The 20436-nt window shown below is 32.6% G+C and overlaps 1 protein-coding gene across 2 annotated transcripts; it reads left to right on the top strand.

Moving 5' to 3' along the window:
- The first annotated feature begins 16302 nt into the window (after window positions 1-16302).
- On the top strand, window positions 16303-18669 carry LOC21402865 (40S ribosomal protein S7). Of its 2 annotated transcripts, none has more exons than XM_024164507.1 (6): window positions 16303-16397; window positions 17042-17126; window positions 17220-17293; window positions 17379-17502; window positions 17945-18127; window positions 18292-18669. In XM_024164507.1, the coding sequence occupies exons 2-6, from the start codon at window positions 17052-17054 to the stop codon at window positions 18409-18411; spliced, it is 576 nt and encodes a 191-aa protein (XP_024020275.1). In that variant the 5' UTR covers window positions 16303-16397; window positions 17042-17051; the 3' UTR covers window positions 18412-18669. The 2 variants fall into 2 exon arrangements, with proteins under 2 accessions (XP_024020275.1, XP_010094740.1); XM_010096438.2 differs by having other exon boundaries at window positions 16315-16397; window positions 17052-17126.
- The last annotated feature ends 1767 nt before the right edge of the window (window positions 18670-20436 follow it).

Raw genomic sequence — 20436 nt, 5'->3', positions numbered from 1 at the left:
ATGTCTAAAGTGTTCAATCGGCATTTGAACTATAAACAACAACATACATAACAATTTATTAATGTGTTCAATTAATTTTAATTCTAGTCTTTATTAAGACAATTAAATTTTATTAATTAAAGTTTCTTAATGAACTTATTAAAATTCTTAAATCCTAACTAAATTTCGGCAGCATAACGACTTATTTTTCATATGATTCAAAAATCAAAACCTGCAGAAAAATAACTTTAAAAGATTTCGACACACCATAGCTGCAAGATGTGCCACCCAGAACAAGAATTATAAATATATACTAAATTTCAACAATATAAGAAAATCATAATTTAAATATTCTCATCATAATCTTGAATTCATACAACCAAAAACTACAACAATTTTAAACTAAATAAATATAAAAAACTTACAAAGTTCAAACCCACTAAACGGGGGCTGAAAATAGCATGATTACGTCAAAAGAACTGTGCAAACAGTGATGGAGGCGAAAAATTAAACGCCTACACCAAAACAAAACATCAAACATAATTTTCAAACACCAAAATTAACATTTTATTAACATCTAGAATAACATATAGACATAATTCTTGATCAATTAAATTCTCAGAACCATCAAAAACAACTAAACTCGAACAAAAATCCATAACATTTTCTATTTTCTATTTCCTTCTTCCATTTACTTAGCAAGTAACAACAATCTCTAACAAAAATCCCCAACATTCTTCGAATCAATGCAAATAACAACAAAAATAAAATTTACAAAGAGAGAGAGAGAAGAAGAGAGAGAAGGGAAGAGAGAGAGAAAGCTGAGAAGAGGGGGTGGGGGCTGGACGGCGGGGGTGGGCCGGCGTGAGCCTGCCGGCGGGAGCGGGGCGGTGGGACGGGCGGCCAGAGATGGGAACAAGAGGGAGGGGGAGCGAAAGAGAGAGATATAGAGAAAAGGGAAGAGAGAGAAAGCTGAGAAGAGAGAGAAGAGGATAGAGAGAATGAAATAGAGAGAGAGAACGGAGGGCGGCAGGGGCGGTGGGTGGCGGCGGCGGCGGTGAGAAGAAGAAGAGGCAGAGATTGTTTAGAGAGAGAGAGTGAAATCGGGGGAAAATGAAGAGGAAGAAGTTAGGGTATAATAGATCAGACTTATTTACAACGACATTGTCGTCGCAAATAAATTTAAAATGCCATCGCAAATACCCCACATTTGAAATTATTTGCGACGACATTGTCATCGCAAATAAATTAAAATCCCGTCGCAAATACCCAACATCTGAAATTATTTGTGACGACAATATGTCGTCACAAATAATCATTCCACCGGTCAAGCTTATTTGCGACGACAAAGAGAACACATCGTCACAAATAGAGTGGTATTATTTGCGACGACATGTGTTGTTGCAAATAAAAAGATATTTGCGACGACAAGTCGTCGTAAATAAAAAGATATTTGCGATGACAAGTCATCGCAAATAAAAAGATATTTGCGACGACAAGTCGTCGTAAAAAATGGATTCCCTTTGGCAGCAAAAATCCGCGCCATTAGAAATTGCGCGCCTAAACTATTTGCGACGACATTGAACTTATTAGCGACGACATGCTTAATTTATTTAACGGGGATTAATTGCGACGACATGTCGTCGCAAATAATGAAATATTTGTGACAACAAATGTCGTCGCAAATGACCTTTATTGTTGTAGTGTGATGACGTAGGGCTTTGGGAACACGGTACACTCAACTCTTCGGAGGATTCATGTCATAGTTTGATGAAACAATAAATCATAGTTAATACATAAAAAAAACCCTAATTTGCATTCTTAATCCAATTTAACTCTTAAATAATTAGTCTAATTTTCCTCAACATTAAAACTCCATAATTTTCCTTGATTAAGAATCCTAGATCATCAATTTATTCACCCAACACATGCTGTATTAAAGATCTAAAAAGATTATCCGTCAATCTATTATAAATGATGATGGCTACAGTCTACAAGATCTCCTTCTCTTAAGCAATCTAGTGTGTTTGCGGTGAGAGAAAGAGAGAGAAAGAGAGATGAGAATTTATGTTGTGACTGAGACTTATATTGTGTTTCTAATTCTCAAGGGTTTAATTTGGCGTGGATAGGTGATTAAGGGTCCAAAATTTATATAGGGTTAAAGATTGGGTGATTGGACCTCAAAAACTCGCTAAATATATATTTTCATATACAAGTCATATATACGGGTTTATTATTTATCGCAAGATTATGATATATTACATATAATTTATCAAAAGTGAATTGTTTCATTTCAAATGGAATTATTGATTAAAACAATTAAAGTTGATATTCGATCCAATATATTTTCTACAAATGGAATTATATCAATGTTTCTACCCATAGAGCCACTCCGGCGACCAAGACAAGTCACCTCCATTAAGAAGTAGACAACATAACAGTCTTATGTTGAATAAAGTGTTCAACTTATTCCATCGATTGCCGATTATATAATTCAGACTATCATGTTTAGATTCACAACTTCTTAATATTCTTCACATTATATGCACGACATAATAATTTAGAATGCCAGTCTCACAACATGCCAGTCTTCAATTCTCTATTGATTTGACTATAAGATAGAGTAAAGAGCTCTTCTAGAATTCTACAACTATGAGACAATAGAGAATTGAAGAACACAATTTTCTTCCTTCCTTTATGAGATAGACATGTAACAAAACTATTGCGTGCGTGTAACATTCTATTTGACGGCGCGTAACATTCTAGTGACAGTTGTGTAACTTGAGAGAAAAAGAGAAGAAAAGTTCTTCCATTCCCGGTTCCACCTCATACATGTGTTAATATTGGTAGAAGAGAAAATTAGTGAGTGATCAATCCTATAATTCTAAATTAGAGCCCACAATCTAGGTCTTGCAGGTATCAATGACTAGACGAGGAAGATTCGGGTTTTCCTCGAAAATAATTTTGCCGGTTTTAATGATAACCCATCAGGTTACTTCTTTGTCAATTAATATTTTGAAAATGTATAACATAGCGGAGGCCTTAAAAAGCTGAAGATCTCTACCTACTCTTTTGTTAGAGACGGTTCTCGTAAAAATTCCGCTGTTTCATCATAAAGTCGTTTCGGTTTATCCTATTTTGTAATAATCTTTTTCAAAGAAGTAGACTACATGGTGATGGCGGTTTAAAATAAGAGGCGCTACGAGAAAATAAGCACTCGTTCAAACGAGAAAACTACACATGTCTTTAGATGAAATCTCGTGGTACTATTTCATTAAAACAACATATCGAAACAAATAGTTATTGAAAAAAAACGACAAAACAAACAAGCAAGCAAAACAAAACAATAACAGGTAGTTTTAGTTACTACCTTGAAAGTAGTTACATGCATGAAGCCTCTCAGGTCGTCTCACCAATCAAGTTGAGCTTAAATAATCTAGTTGAAAGTAAGTATAATTTCACTTATAAGTTTTCAAGAATTTAAGTGTATGATTCTTGAGTTTTCGAGTTATATTTTATATGGATTTCATGTTATGTTTTTTATTAAACTTGTATGCTTTTACTTCATGGTGGTACGATTATGATTACAACTTCATATTTTCAAGTTACGAATGTGGGTTTCATCATGTTACATGTTATATCCTTGCGAATAATAAGATAACAAAGTACAAAAGATGTTTTATAAGATTAAATGAAGATACAATGCATCATTTCATGTTTCATAGCCTTAGGGCAACCTGTCGTACGAGACGATAAATCTTCATGTTTGCCTCGGTAGGTTTGGAACATGCAACCTCAAGAGTAGTTTGATCTACTCACAAATCAAATGCTTTTAAACTTGATTATTTATTTAATTCTCAAGCATTGTTTTTATTTTGATACGTCTTTGTGCATTTTGTAGGAAAATGGAGAAAATTAGACTTAGTGGTAATTTGGATCAAAATTTGGAGCAAACCAAGTAAAAAAGGCACAAACCCCATTCATGGTAGTAAGAGGCGCGCGCTCATGAAACATAATGGTGCGGGGGTGCCATAAAGTGGGGTGCACAATGCGCCAACCAGAATGGACCGCACGGGCTCACACCCGCGCCACTCACTGCGCAGACGCACCTCCTCTCCGAGCTGATTGAAATTTGGGTCATTTTTGGCCTTTGATCTGATTAGGAGGGCAGAGATTGCTCCTTTGGAAGCTCGCATTCATATCCACGTGAAACAAAGATTATGACCTGCGATTAGCATAGAGAAAGAAAAGAGAGAGAGATGAAAGAGATTATGACATGTATCGAATTAGATTTAAAAAATAAAAAAAGGAAAAAGAAAAAGAAAAAGAGCCATAGATGATCAAAGGCTCACCTCAACAACAATTTTCCTTTGCTAATGGCCTCCATTGACAAACCCACATCAACAGTTGTTGGGGTCCAGTTGATTTGGAGGGTACTACGTAGCGATGGTGTAGACACGGACGTACCCAGTTTGATAGTGAAGCTCATACGCGGGTGTGATACTTGGCGCTTCCAAATGTAGACACAATGGCAAGACCTCCAATGAAGATGGTAGGGTTGGCTAGGCCTAAATCAGGCCTAAGAAAATGGATTCTAGGGCCCTTTCTGTTGCTGAAATGACAAATATAACCATGCCAAAAGAGTTAGAAAACTCACAACAATAAGAAGAAAACCACGTAAACCGAGGTCAGTGGGAGGAGTAATCAAGTAGTTAATAGAAAAATGACTCGGGTTGGATAAGGCATTTTTAGAGGAGAAATGTGACTCATGTGGTGGATAAGGCTATAATGGAGAAAATGAGTCTACTCTGTGAACCCGCATAGACAGCTCCATTGGAGAAATGTTGAGAAAACCCCAAAAATGGTGAGGTTGAACGAGCCAAAGTGGCTGATGGTGAGAACGAAGTCTTGATGCCTTTTGAGCCTCAAAATATGCTCTGTGGCACGGAGGTATTCGAATCTACTAGTAAAGGCTCAAGAATTTCCTAGTGCTCTAAGAGGGGAGCAGATGATGATCTGGCTGAGCTTCTTGAGTAGCGTCGTGGCTTGGAGCGGACCAAGACCAGCATAACCTCAAGAACAACTTAAGAAGAAAATGGAGAAGATATGGAGAAATTTTGGAAGGAATTCAGTAGAGTGGAAGTAAGCTATGCAAGCTTGATTAGTTGTCCTGAATGTGAAGAGAAATGGGGTATTTATAGGAGAAGTCTGGAAACTGTGGCGCTTGCTCCGATGAATTGTACGGCATGCTCTAATGAAAGCCTGGACACACAATTCCATTTAAAGAAAGATGCCACTCAACCTCATGGAGGCTTTCGGACCAAAAATGGGAAAATGGAGGCATTTGGTGGTGGTTCAGGCCTGTACAAAAGGATCTAAGAGAAACTGAAGCACAAATTTCCATTTGAAGCAAAGATCTATAGCTGGCCTAATGAAAAGGATGCCTAAAAATGGAATGGAATGTTCGGGAGAATTACTCTGTGGCAAGTCCGACGGCGCTCTGATAGAGTACTACACACGACATTCCTTATGGCGTAAAATTATTGGACAAAGTAAAGATGTGATTGGAATAATAGCCCGAAGTAGAAGGAGATTTAGACAAGGCTTTGAGATATGATGATTAAAACACTTCCCCAGGTCTAAAACACACCCGATCGCATGGGATGACATTAAATGCTCTGAATATTTCCATTCTCGAAGGTCTGAACTCGGCGTGAGACATGTCAGGTCAGACTCATGCTATTTCTGGCTAAGCAAGCATTATTCGGAGCACCTGGCATAAATCGCTCCGAGGAACTTCAATAGGCGAACTAGAGGTGTGCACAAGGACTCTTTCGGAGGCAGACGCAATGTAGCTCTGAGACGGAAGTCAGGCATAAGAAAAGCCTCTGCTGAGCTAGAAAATAATGAAGAAAGACCTTTTGGTGGTACATAAGGTTTTAAAAGATGAAGTTCGGGGCTGAACGAGCAATTTGGGCTTTGAAGGATTACAAAGATGACTTTGATGAAGGGTTTTGAGCTTCCCACGCAAGGAAGGCTTTCGAGAAAGGGTGAGAACTCCATCACCCATTTATTTTTAACTTGATTAATTTAAGAAACCCCCCAAGCGGGACTTAAACTAATATGAAAGTTAAGAGATAAATGGGCGCACTTGATTAGCCATGGCCCACCAAACCACGGCCCATGAGAGTTCCCTGAGTATGTCTTAGGTCCACGAAATGAGCCCAACAGTGTCGTGGGACACAGATTATTGAGCATGGACCCTTGTACGAGCCTGGAAGAATGAATAAGTGAAAGAAATAAAAGGAAGAAGCTATAAAATAATTCTGGAAGGAAAAAAAAGAAAAGAAGCATTTGTCCATTGAAATGCGGAGAGGGAGATGAGAAAGAAGAACGAGGAGAGAGAACAAAAAAAAATGCATGAGAGAAAATTGATGAGAGAAGGAAAAGAAAAGCAAACAAAACATAAAATATCAAAGAACGACAAAATAGATGAATGAAAACTTTGAATAGTAATATGTGAGGCAATGCATAGAAAACAAACTTTGCTTTCTAATATAATTATAGACTAATCAAAAACACGAACACATGACTTATTTAAAACAATGGTTATACAAATCGTCGATAAAAAGAGAAAGAAAAAAAAAAGATAGAAGAATAGTAATAATGGATATGTTTTCATTATTGACTACATTAATAATTAAATCATATATATGATAAATTAATATGCTAAATAATTAAAAAAAGATAATTAGTAATCAGTATATAAGTAATTACTATGTTAGTAATTTAGACATATTTATTAGTATATAAGTAATTAATTAGTGTATTAAAAAAATATAATTAGTATATTAATAATGTATTAGTATTCTATTTACTAAATAAATAATTAACTTTTAATTATATAATTAAATAATTAGTTAATTAATTACTATAGAGAATCTTTTAAAAAAAAATGGAAATAAGGAAATAAACAAGAATGAGGGACTACATTAGCAAAAAAAAAAAAAGGAAGATGGATTAAAAAAAAACCAAAAGGAAGAAAAATAAATAAAAATACAGATTAAAATGATAAGATTAAATAAGGGCGAGAGGAAAAACAAAAATGAGGGACTAAAAAAGAATATAAAAAAAGAAGGAGTACCTAAAAAAAGGAAGAAAAACAAAAGAAATACACAAATAAAGGACTAAAATGATAAGATTAAATAAGGATCAGAGAGAAAAATAAATGACTAAAGAAGCAAATAAAGAAGGAAGGGGGGCCAAAAACACAAGAAGCAAAAGTTAGAGAAGTAAAAAAAAAAAAAAACATACACAAGGATAAAAATAAAAGAAAAAAGACAAATAAAAAAAACAAATAAAAAACAAAAATGAGGGATTAAAATGATAAGATTAAATAAGGGTGAGAGAAAAAACAAAATGAGGGACCAAAAAAGCAAATAAAAAAGGAAGGAGGACGAAAAAAACAAAAGAATGAAAAGCAAAAAAAATACAAAAATGATGGGCTAAAATGATAAGATTAAATAAGAATGAGAGAAAAAACAAAAATAAAGGACTAAAGAAGCAAATATAGAAGGAATGAAGACCAAAAAAAGAGGCAAAAGTAAAGTAAAAAAAAACCCTCACAAGAGGACAAAATAACTTAGTTAAAGTTTGAATAGTGTTTTGTGTATACATAAATAGTAAAGTCACTCCTTTTTCTATTATTGTTATAGATATAGATTATAGATACATATAACTATAGAATAAATTAATTAAAAAATTATCACTAAATATGACATGGATAAATAGTCGTTGCAAAAAGCATGTAAAACAACAAAATTTAGAAAATTTAAAATTATCAGCGATTCTTGGGTGCTGCATATTGTTGATAAAGCCCTAGATAATGATACAAGAGAAAAAGTGTCAAACATCAAAGTAGCAGCTCTAGCAACTCAAAGTGTCTCTGAGCTTATAAATTTTGAGATTATCTCTTATGCAAATGCTAATATCAATTATATATTTGACATTAAAAAGCATGATATGATATGTAAGTTTCATTTGTGTCAAATGCTAATGTTATTTAAAATGCTAACTGTACTTGTTCATATAATCATTGAACTTTAAAAGTTATAAAAGTGAACTTTTATTATTAAAATAATTAAAAATGCAATACATTACATGAAGTAACCAACTTCAACTTAAAACAATCAAATGCCAAAGTTACAATATGCTATTTTTGGTGAAAATTTTCTGTAAAGTATATCATATGATAAATTTGGCACAACAAATAACACGGCATTAGAGAGTATTTTTTGCACACAAATATTAAATTTATAATTGATACATCAATTATAATATTGCATTAGTGATACTCTGTGTTTCTGATGGCGATGTTCCAGAGAGTCCACTTAAAAGCTCTTTCACAGCTTAGGGACATGTGAGGGTAGCACTTTGTCAATGACTTGTTCACCGCTACCATTATTTGAGTTGCAAGCAACTGCTAATCCTCCTCCGGCCCCTAGTCATATTCTAGTTCTTCATCGTATTCTTGCCCCGATAGAGTCGCAATTTTATCTTTTCTCCGAACGCTAGCAATAACACTATTTATGTTGCAACTTGATCATTGGTACAGAGATATAGTGCATCATTGATTTGTAGTCCCCATTGGGAAGCATACTGAAGCCATGAGCTAAACTTCAAGGATTTGCTATTGTGTCTTGGATCTTGATTGTTCAAGTTGGTTAATGGTACGAAATAAGGGGAGGGCATCACCAAATCGCACACACAATTCTGTTCACGTTAGCTACACATTCTAAGACTCCATTCATTTCACCGATTAGAGTTTAGAATTTGAGTTTTACTACAGTGAAATACTTTCAGAAATAGTCACATCTAACTTTTTTGTTACAGTAAAAAGTTCTCACATAAAGTCACATCTCAACTAGAATTAAAAGCTCAAATTAGCGAACTAAATGGGCTCTAAAGTATTAAACAAGCAATGTGGAAAAAGAACGTCATTAAATTGATATTTGTGATCAGCTTCTTTTCCACCTTTTTTCTGCCAGTGGATGGATTTAGAGAATATACTACTTTTTTTCTGTTTTAGTTAATATGTTTGCATGACGAAAGGGAAGCGTCCCCTGAAACTGTCCTAAGGGGACTCAGATCCCCCGCACCCTCTTCCATGCGCGCTCCCTATTTCTCAACTAATTACATAGCAAAATGCAGTTTTTGAAATGCATTCCTATTTAAACATTTTTTTTTCTCTTATAGATTCACCTGATTAGTGTTATTTGATCTATCCTGACCAAATATATTACTGTTGTAAATATATCATACTTTCCTATACAAATATAATATTAGACTCAAAACACACCTTATGAGAATTTGATTACAATGTGCATTTTACTACATTTACTCTTTTTTAAATATATAAAATATATATATATATAAGGACATGTTCGTTTGATTGCATTAAAATATCGTATTGTACAATAATTCATTAATACAATGTAAAATGTTATCATTAAATTATATGACTAATACAGACGATAAATTAATACGGTTTATGTCGTATTTTATCGTCTGTATTATAGAATACAACTTATTTTTGGTGTATTGTATTGTATTAATTCATAATCGGTCCATGATCTATATTGGGGTTGGACATAACAACTGGTCGGGGTTAGGTTGACACAGTTCAGTGCGAGAACCTATAATTGGTTAAAAATTAAAGAGACAATGCAAATTTATATTTTTATTAAATTATATTTGGTCGCTCAATTGTTTAAAAATTACATTTTGACTCAAAAGTTGTTACTTACATTTTGACCTTCATTTTTTTTTTGAAAAATTACATTTTGACCCTAAAATTTAGAATTTTACATTTTGACCACTATACAATATGTTATAACACAAAGCACCGTATTCTATTTTGACAATACAACACAATAGAATACAACTTATACAATATAATAAAACACATGTTAGCAAAAATAACATAAATGTATCTCTTTAGAATAAATTTTTCCTCTAATGTGCTCCATTAAAATATATTTTTTTAGAAATTTACCTAAGTAAATATTTTCTTACATCCCATATCTTCACCTCAACTAACTTTTATTTATTTTTTATTTTTTATTTTTGCCTTTTCAACCCCTAGAATTTTATTTTATTTTTTCTTACATCCTCTATATTTTGTCAATTGTGACTCCTGAATTTTTTTCCTTTTTCTTTTTACTCGCACTCTAATTGAAACGTGTATTATGGTACATTATTAAAGGTTAAACACTTTAAAAAACAAAAACGTGTATAACATTTACATGATATTTCCACGTGCTTCACACTCGGTTTCAACAAGTAGTTGAGGAAATTACAAAAGAAATGCTATGGCATATTATGCTTGTTTTGACATAAAGAGATATTCTTAATTAATTATTTATCAAATGTATGTCTTAAATATTGATTAATGATCCATCTAAAATAATATATTCAAAATTAGTGAACTAAAAAACTAAATTAAATATATAGCAGTTTTATAATTTTGAACTTTATTCCCTTAATTTTTTTTAAGTTATTTTACTTTTACAGATTTTAAAGTTTTCTAGCCTCCTATTTTAATGCTCCACGATTATTTGCATCAAATTTCTTTTTAAAAAAAAATTTGCTCAATTCTAAAGATTCATGTGCTTCAATAACTAACAACGCACACTCTACTCAAAAAATAAAAATAAAAATAATAATTCACGCACTAAGACATATTCAATTTTGTTTGTTCATTAAAGTTTTATAAAAATTACTAGAAGCAAGTACAATAAAAAAATGTGATTATTAATAATCACAATTTTCGTCTAAAGGAAAACCTTTTGTCTCTCTCACTCCTGTGTGGCTAGGGTTTTTCCCTAAAGAGGCTGCCGTAAGTCTACATTTTATGAGGGCCGGAGTTGGTTGAGCTATCTCCTGACTATCTCAAGCCTCCCAGCCCTGTGTGGCTTTCATTTTTCTTTTGAGTTTTTTTTTTTTTTTTTTTTTTTTGCCTTACTTTGCAGATTGGTGGTGATTCTCCCTGGGTAAGGTGGATCTTGACGAATCTGGGTTTAGGTGGCTGGGGCTTTACTAGTCTGCCCTCTGTTTTGCTTTGTGGTTCGCCTTCCTCATGTTGTATGCTACCACTGGGAAAGTCACAAACGTTACCATGGTCAAGTTTGTGCCGTAAGAGATGTGAAAAGTCTGTGGTTTGTAGCCGTGTAAAGGGAAGAGACCATTGCTTTTCAACCGTAGATCTAGGACTCGTCCATTGTGGAATCATGCTAAAATCACATGAGCTAGGTTTGAAAAGGGAGGCAATGGAGCCTTTTTTTGGAGCCATTGTGTAACGTCCCCCAAAATTACCAAACTTGTGGCAGAAGACTTTTAATCTGATATAATAAATTTCCTAGTGATTTTGAGGAGTGCTACTACTAAACTTAGTACCAATACGTAATAATTTAATCTTTTTCATTTTTTAAATAAAGCCATATGTATGAAAATGAATCTTATTTTATTTCATAACAATATTTATTCATATGGTTACATAGTCAGGATCAAGCATTTCAGTATGATAAAATTTCCCTTTTGACCTTTTGACTTCGATGTCGACCGATCTCAGTATAATCTTCATATTTTGCAGTACATTCTGATATCAAAACAATTCAAAAATGACCGCCACGTCCCAATCAGGAATTGTATGATTCTAAGCTCATATCCTCAATGACTGTCAAATTTAGGTTCTTTCTAGGTCTAGTGAAATTTTACGTTACCTTTTCTAATTTCTCCCATAACCTCTGAAAAATTTGGGTTTTACTAAGTCATTTCTTATAGTATCATCAACTTTTGTCTTAATAGGATATGACTATTTTTGCTTTCTGGACACCTAAAATCATTCTAACATATTCTAAAACTAACAGATTCATCTTAGCTAAATGTTGGTTTCTGAATCGAATTCGGATGTGAAAGCGTGGGGATAGCGGATCAAGTATAACAAAAATTTTCATAAAACCTTTGAGATACTCTATAGATTATATTAATTTATGCACGAATAAATTAGTCACATTAATTCATTTATTAAGAACTCAATTACGAATAATACCTGGCGGTCGATTAGGATGATAACTTGAGTTCTTTGACCTTGAACAATCCTTGCTCCAAAGCCTTGTGTTTAGAAAACCAATGTCTTCCATGTCAATTCCTAGAATCCATGAAAACGTGTGTGTGGGCACACCTGAGACAAAACTGGTTAGAATAAACACTCGAATTTTCACAAACACCAACACATGCACGATGTGAAATTTTTGGAGAAAATTTTTTTTCCTCTCACTCTATGGAGAATTTCGGTCATCCTTTAAAAATTAGGTCAAAAATTATGTCTCACAATTTTCTATTATTCTCTTATTTATAGAGTAGGAGTCAAACTTCTAGGAGGAATCCAATCTCTATCTCCAAGATAAAGCTAGTTGATTTATCTCTTATTTGAATTTGGAACAAAATCTCCTCTTATCCTTTATCTATTATGGCTGGCCATTCATTGGGGATTTTATCCCTATGTAGGCGCCAATATCAGATAGGAAAGGAAGAGAAAATCATCCTTTATCATGCAGTCAAATTTTGATTCAAATTCAAATTCGAATTTAAGTCAAACTTAAATTAATTTGAATTCTAAATTGAACAACTTATCAAATAAGTTTAAAATGATAAATTGAAATTATGTTCGCAATTCAAATTTAAATTTAAATAATCACATTATTTAAATAATAATTAATTCTCAATTAATTATTTTTGAGTGTTTAATTTTAGAATTTCGTAATTTTAAAATTCCCATTTTTGCCCTTTGTGTCTGGTAGAATTACAAGGACGACGTGGGGACTAATGGACCTATAATCCCGAGCTCTAATAAAATTAATAATTAATTAAACACTTTAATAAATTAATTAATTCTATTAATTCCAATAGTTATTCCACTATAAACTTGGAATTGCACTCTCGAAATTACAGACATAAATTACTTCTAAACTGTGAAGTGTCCATTTGATATAGTCACTGCATATAGATCAATCCTCCATAAATAATTCATAATTAGAGCTAGGTAGAATCCGTTTACCTCTCTAATTATATCTTCATCCTTGAATACCATTGATTCTCTAATGGATAGTGATTCATAAAACACATTCATGAACCAGAGCGCTCTTACTAATCCAAATACTGAATCAACACTCAAGATAATTATTTATCTGCTTCTTTCTCAAGAAGGAATAGATTTCATCTCGTATAATAACTTTTCCGGCTACCTATTTCATCATGTCTCCAAAATACAAGGAATGTGATTCATGGTCTCAGAATCCGTACCAAGTAAATCAAAAGACACAAATCCATAAATAAGAGTTTGTTAAGAACTCGGGATTAAGGTCATTCTATATATGACCATCGGTGGACTCAATTAGAATTTCAATACTTAACAGAAATTATTAGAAATTCATATTGTGTCTGTGTCCCTGTTCCACATAATCTCAGTATGCATAATACACTCATTCAATATCTCGCTATATTAACAGTGCGGATAATACCGTTCCATTCTAAATGGGAATAACATGTATTAATAATGTTTTAATTAAAGATTCTAAACTTTAATTAAATTCATTACGAACATCTCTTTTTGATTATTATCCTTAAACATTATCCTATCATATATAACACTTATATACAATGTTTAGGGTCACATAAATAATCATGGAATTTTCATTGATATCCATAAAATATTCACAAATATATACACATAAAATGATAAATAAACCATTTTATTAAATAAATAATAAATATCTTATCACATCTCATGCTTCTAGGACACCATTTCCAACAATAAATTTTATTATTTCTATTAGTTATTTGATAAGGTGGGTGTTATACGTTCTCACTGGTCTTCACATATTTCTGACATTGAGGGATTCGATCTTGTTAGGTTGATCTTTTGGAATCTTTATGGATGTTTTAATGTTTTTATGGTTTTTGTTTATGTTTATATTGTGGTAATGTTGATGGTTTGTCCATCTCTCGGCGTTTTGTCTCAGTTAGAGGGTGGTCTCCCCACCACTCTATGTCCGTGGTGTGTCTCTCAGATAGAGGATAGTCTTTCCACCCTTCTAAGACTGAGTTGTGTGATTTGGATCTATTGTTGGACTAAAATGCGGCTCATCTTGAATCATTTCTATGTGGTCGAACCTTTATTTTAATGCCAGTTTGTGGATGAGTCCTCTCTATTTTTATGATAAGGATGCGTTTATATTATCTAATCATGTGAGTGACATTTCTATGTGCGTTTATATTATCGCAAAAAGCATGTAAAACAACAAAATTTAAAAAATTTAAAATTATCAGCGATTCTTTGGTGCTGCATATTCCTGATAGAGCCCTAGATAATGATACAAGAGAAAAAGTGTCAAACATCAAAGTAGCAGCTCTAGCAACTCAAGGTGTCTCTGAGCTTATAAATTTTATGGCTATCTCCAGTGCAAATGCTAATATCAATTGTATATTTGGCACTAAAAAGTATGATATGATATGTAAGTTTCATTTGTGTTGTATAATGCTATTTAAAATACTAACTCTACTTGTTCGTATAATTATTGAGCTTTGAAAGTTATAAAAGTTAATTTTTATTATTAAAATAATTAAAAATGTAAAAGTTGCAATACATTACATGAAGTAAACAACTTCAACTTATAACAATCAGATGCTAGAGTTACAATATGCTATTTTCGGTGAAAATTTTCTGCAAAGTATATTATATGACAAGTTTGGCACAACAAATAACACGATATTAGAGAGTACTTTTTACACATAAATGTTATATTTGTAATTGACACATCAATTATAATATTGCATTAAAAATGCTCTGAGGTTGCAAAAAAAAGAGATATATATAAATTTGTATTCTTGCTCTGATAGAGTCGCAATCTTATCTTTTCTCTGAACGCTAGCAATAACACTATTTATGCTGCAACTTGATCATTGATACAGAGATATATATAGTAAATTTCCTAGTGATTTTGAGGAGTGTTACTACTAAACTTAGTACAAATACGTAATAATTTAATCTTTTTCATTTTTTAAATAAAGCCATATGTATAAAAATGAATTTTATTTTATTTCATAACAATATTTATTCATATGGTTACATAATCATGATCAAGCATTTCAGTATGATAAATTTTGCCTTTTGTCCTTTTGACTTCGATGTCGACCGATCTCAGTATAATCTTCATATTTTGCAGTACATTCTGATACCGAAATAATTCAAAAATGACCTTCATGTCCCAATCAGGAATTGTATGATTCTAAGCTCATATCCTCAATAATTGTCAAATTTAGGTTCTTTCTAAGTCTAGTAAAATTTTACGTTACCTTTTCTATTTTCTTCCATAACCTCTGAAAAATTTGGGTTTTACCAAGTCATTTCTTATAGTATCCTCAACTTTTGTCATAATAGGATATGACTATTTTTGCTTTATGGACACCGAAAATCATTCTAACATATTCTAAAACTAGCAGATTCATTTTAGGTAAATTATATTGTTTCTATTAGTTATCTAATAAGGTGGGTGTTACACGTTCTCACTGATCTTCACATGTTTCTGACATTGAGGGTTTCGATCTTGTTAGATTGATCTTTTGAGATCTTTATGGATATTTTAATGTTTTTATGGTTTTTCTTTATGTTTATGTTGTGGTAATGGTGATGGTTTCTCCATCTCTGGGCGTTTTGTCTCAGTTAGAGGGTGGTCTCCCCACCACTCTATGTCCGTGGTGTGTCTCTTAGATGGAGGATAGTCTCTTCACCCTTTTAAGACTGAGTTGTGTGATTTAGATCTATTGTTGGACTAAAATGTGGCTCATCTTGAATCATTTCTATGTGGTCGAATCTTTATTTTAATGCCAGTTTGTGGATGAGTCCTCTCTATTTTTGTGATAAGGATGCGTTTATATTATCTAATCATATGAGTGACACTTTTGATTTTGGTGTTATCTTGTATTCTAACCGTTTTGCTTTTTAATGAATATATTTCATTGCGGTTCAAAAAAAAGTATATATGTAATAAATAATTGGTTGCATTGCTTCCACCAATGTCCAAAATCCTGCTCGTGTCTAATTTTTCGTATTTTTAGTAAATTACGTGAACCGTCGGATGCTTTTAAACGAGTGGCCATGAATCGATAAACATTTTAATCTATGTACTCAATCTCATCCGTCCAGTTACCAATATGCCATCGTAGCCGTTCAATTTAGACTTTTAATTCGTTTCATCCCAACCCTAAAAGTCTTCTCTGCAAACTCTAGGGTTTTGTGTCTACTCTCTGTCTTCGTCTCAGCAGATCTCTCCGGCCTCCACTCGTCGGTCCTCTTTCAGGTACACCCAAAAACTCCATTGTCATTTAACAAAGCTTCTCTTCTTTGTACGTAATCATCCTTTTAAATCTGAAAATTTGTATTTTCTCCCATTCTTTTCTTCATACATGATTTGAATTTGTGAAAAATTTGGGGTCTTTTTTTTTAATTATTTTTTGTTGTGCATGCTTTGAGATTGATTTGCTATACTTTGATGTGTTCCGTTATTGTTTCTTGTTTTAAGTTCTAAGTTTTCTTGAATTTTCTTACTCGTCAAACAGCTGAGAATGAACCCTCTTAACTGGGTAACTATAACGAATCAACTGCGTCAGTGAAGTTATAATGAGAAGCTCATTTTGTTCCTTTTGATATTCATTTGCTTTATTTCTGTGTATTGCTTACATTTTTTTTTAAAACTTTAATGAGCATTGTTTTCATATTTTAGTTTACTTTCTTTATACTTGTGATTTTTGAGGAGTTTTCAGTTATAAATGTATTGGGTTTTCTAGAGTGGAAATTAGATTCTCGAATCATCTGTCTTTTTATTCATGTTCATCCTTCAGAATATGTACCTCTCTCAGCTTGTAAAACTGTTTGTAGATTCCAAAGTAAATATTCCCTCTTATGTTTTCTTGGGCGTCCTTGCATTTTTTTAAATTAATTTAGGCTTTGCAAGATGTTTACGTCAAGGAAGAAGATTCACAAAGACAAGGATGCCGAACCGACTGAATTTGAGGAGTCGGTAGCGCAGGTGTGTAAGTCAGTTGTTTGATGTGCATTCTTAAGTCTCGTGAAATTGTTGTACAAATTATTACTAAATTGATCCTGTTCTGTTTATCTGAAGGCTATATTTGATTTGGAGAATACCAACCAGGAGCTGAAAAGTGACCTGAAGGATCTGTACATAAATTCGGCCATGTAAGAATGTTGATTAGATGACTGAATTGGGTATATAATATTGTTATTGTTTGCTAAATGAGTCGTATTATTTACTCTGTTGCAGTCAAGTTGATGTCTCTGGTGGCCGGAAGGCTGTTGTCATTCACGTCCCGTACAGGCTGCGAAAAGCTTACCGCAAGATCCATGTTAGGCTTGTGAGAGAGCTTGAGAAGAAGTTTAGCGGCAAGGTGATTAATGTTTTATGTTCTTTGATTATAGTGAAAATTGTTTGATTTTTGCGGTGGGAAGACTTATAGAAGCATCGATTCAGGTCTATTGTCCAACGGGAATTAATTTATGTGTCATTTTCAGTTCTCTGCCTAGCAAGTGGCAATTTAAGAAAACTTTTGACTCATTTGTCTGACTTTAGATTTTACTTTGGATTCTTATAAGTTGGCTTTATCGCTCTATTCTCTTGGTTTCCGCTAAGCTTGTCTCACTTTTACACGAAGCATCACGTTTTTGGTTCACTACATGGGAGAGAACCTTTTTTTGGGAAGATAGTAATTAATGACTAGTTCTTTTTATACACCATGCAATACATGTAGATATTCATATGTGCATACTTTTATGACTTTCTTTTCTAACTAAGCTTTATGACATTGATGTTTATGGCCTCTAATGTTATAGGATGTTATCCTGATTGCCACAAGGAGGATCTTGAGGCCCCCAAAAAAGGGCTCTGCAGCTCAAAGGCCCCGCAGCCGTACACTTACTACTGTCCATGAGGCAATGCTTGAGGACGTTGTATTGCCTGCTGAGATTGTTGGAAAGCGTGTCAGATATAGTCTAGATGGCTCCAAGATAATGAAGGTAAACTATTATAGTTAATGTTGGAGGGTTTAAGCAAAAAATATATTATGTTCTTGTGTTCTCTCTTCATATGTTATGATGCTTATACGTTTTCTTTGTTACTACAATAACTTATTGGTATTTTCTATTTTACTTCACTGACGTTTTGTATTCTCCGCACTCAGGTTTTCTTAGATCCTAAGGAACGGAACAATACAGAGTACAAGCTTGAGAGTTTTTCTGCAGTTTACAGGAAGCTTTCAGGCAAGGATGTTGTGTTTGAATATCCAGTAACTGAGGCATAGAATGGTGTGATGTGAACTTTGAGATATCTTTTTTTACAGAGCTGCTTTTTAGTGGGCGTGCACTCCAAAATTTTGGTTTGGACTTCCATTAGAGAAAAACTTGCCGATGGATTTTTATTTTGTTCTAGTCGACTGTACCGATGTTGAACATTGTTTTTTCGATGTAGGGATAATCATATTTCGGAGATAATTTATCGTTGTGAATCACATTTATGAATCTTTCTTTCTATTTTTTAAGCATGTTGCACCATCTGCAAACAGTTGGCATGCATGATATAATAGCATTCCCTCGAATTGCTTGTTGGAATTTAAAATGGAAAATAGGTTATCATTTTCAAGACGCCTTCTAACATGATTTCTAATTTGTTATGTTCTTTTTCTTGGGCGTGAAACAATTTTTTTTTTTTTTTTTTTTTCAATCTATTGTTTTTTTTTTTCCAAAGGTTGATATTCATTTGATCGGTTGTTTTTTTTCCTTTTTGATATAGCTTTACGAGATAAGTTGGATTTATTTCACTGGGTCTGTTTAGTTTACTGATTTGAGTTGATATGTGATTTTATGTGAGTTTTTTTACTGTAGTAAAAAAGTTAAATATGACTGAGAATTTTTTACTGGAACGAATCTTTGGCTAACCAATTATATCTATTATTTTGTAATTAAATTAATAAGTAGATTTATTTCATGATATTAAATTCTTTTAGCAGTTGTATGGTAAATTTTTATTTATTTTAAATAGCTTTAAGATATGATATTTATTTAATTTAATTTTAAAAATCTGTTTCTTACAATTTTTGAGAGGAAATACAACCTTTATGCTATGCTTGGTAGGAAAGAAAGAAAGCATGATAGAAAAGAAATATGAAAGTGATGGATAATAGCAATGATGGAAAAGAAATTGCTTTTCTTTTATGTTGTTTGGTATGAGAAGATGAAAAAAAAAATGAGTTTACCTTCACTTGTTTGATATTGAAAGTTAAATTGAGAGGAAAGAAAAAAATTTACTCATAAATTATTTTTATACTTTTAAATTTTTTGTTTGGATGTTGATGGAGAAAATGGTAGTTTAGTAACTTTGCTCACTTTAATTAGTTTTCATTTTTTATCCCATTTTCTGTCCACTTGTGGAAAGAAGAAAAATGGTGGGACTTATGTATTATTTTTCACTATATTTTATCTTCCTTCTCTTTTCTCTCCTACCAAACAACTTATATTTCTATTTTCTCTCTCAAAATCTCTCCACCTTCTTTCTTCTACTTTTCTTTCCTATCAAACATACTCAGTGTCCAAAAAACGACTTAATCGATTAGCAAAAAAAAAAAAAAAAAAAAATCAACTTAATCGACATTTTGGGCTCAGAAGTGGATAAGAAGCGGATAAACTTGAGTAATAAATGGACAAAAGAACAAGAAATAATTAAACAAAATACCTATTTTCAAAGCCTTGACTCCAAAATGTTAATTTTTAATATTACAGAAATGTCTATTTGTGAATAATAAGACATGAATGTCGGAGATACCCTTATTTGTTATTTTAAGCATGTTCTTTATATGGTGATATTTTTATGATTTTGGGTTGATTTTTTATAACGTATTCTGTTTTGACTTACCATTTTAATCTAATTATTATTCTATAATAACTTTTTTGGTTTAAAACTGATATTATTTTTAAATTATAGATTTTTCATCTTTTTTATTTTTATTTTTATTTTAGACATGAATTTTTCATAATCTTCATGTTCATAAACATCCATTTGCCTCAGTTCTTCTATTGATACATGACCATTGTTTTTTCATGCCTCCTTTATCAATCAACTAATACAAAATCGTTTTGCTTTCGCTCTGCAATGTATATGAAATTGGTCGTATACAGTCTTCTTATAAGGGGAATAGTTTCATTTTTTTTGCTTCTTTTTTTAGTTTCATTTTTAGATTTGTTGGTGAGTCTCTCTCTCTCTCTCTCTCTCTCTCTCTCTCTCTCTCTCTTATTTTCTCCTTTTATTCCTGATGTTGATATTTTTGCTGAGC

Source organism: Morus notabilis, unplaced genomic scaffold (assembly GCF_000414095.1).
Source record: "Morus notabilis unplaced genomic scaffold, ASM41409v2 Scaffold2035, whole genome shotgun sequence".
NCBI lineage: Eukaryota > Viridiplantae > Streptophyta > Magnoliopsida > Rosales > Moraceae > Morus > Morus notabilis.
This window is presented reverse-complemented; position numbering and strand designations above follow the sequence as displayed.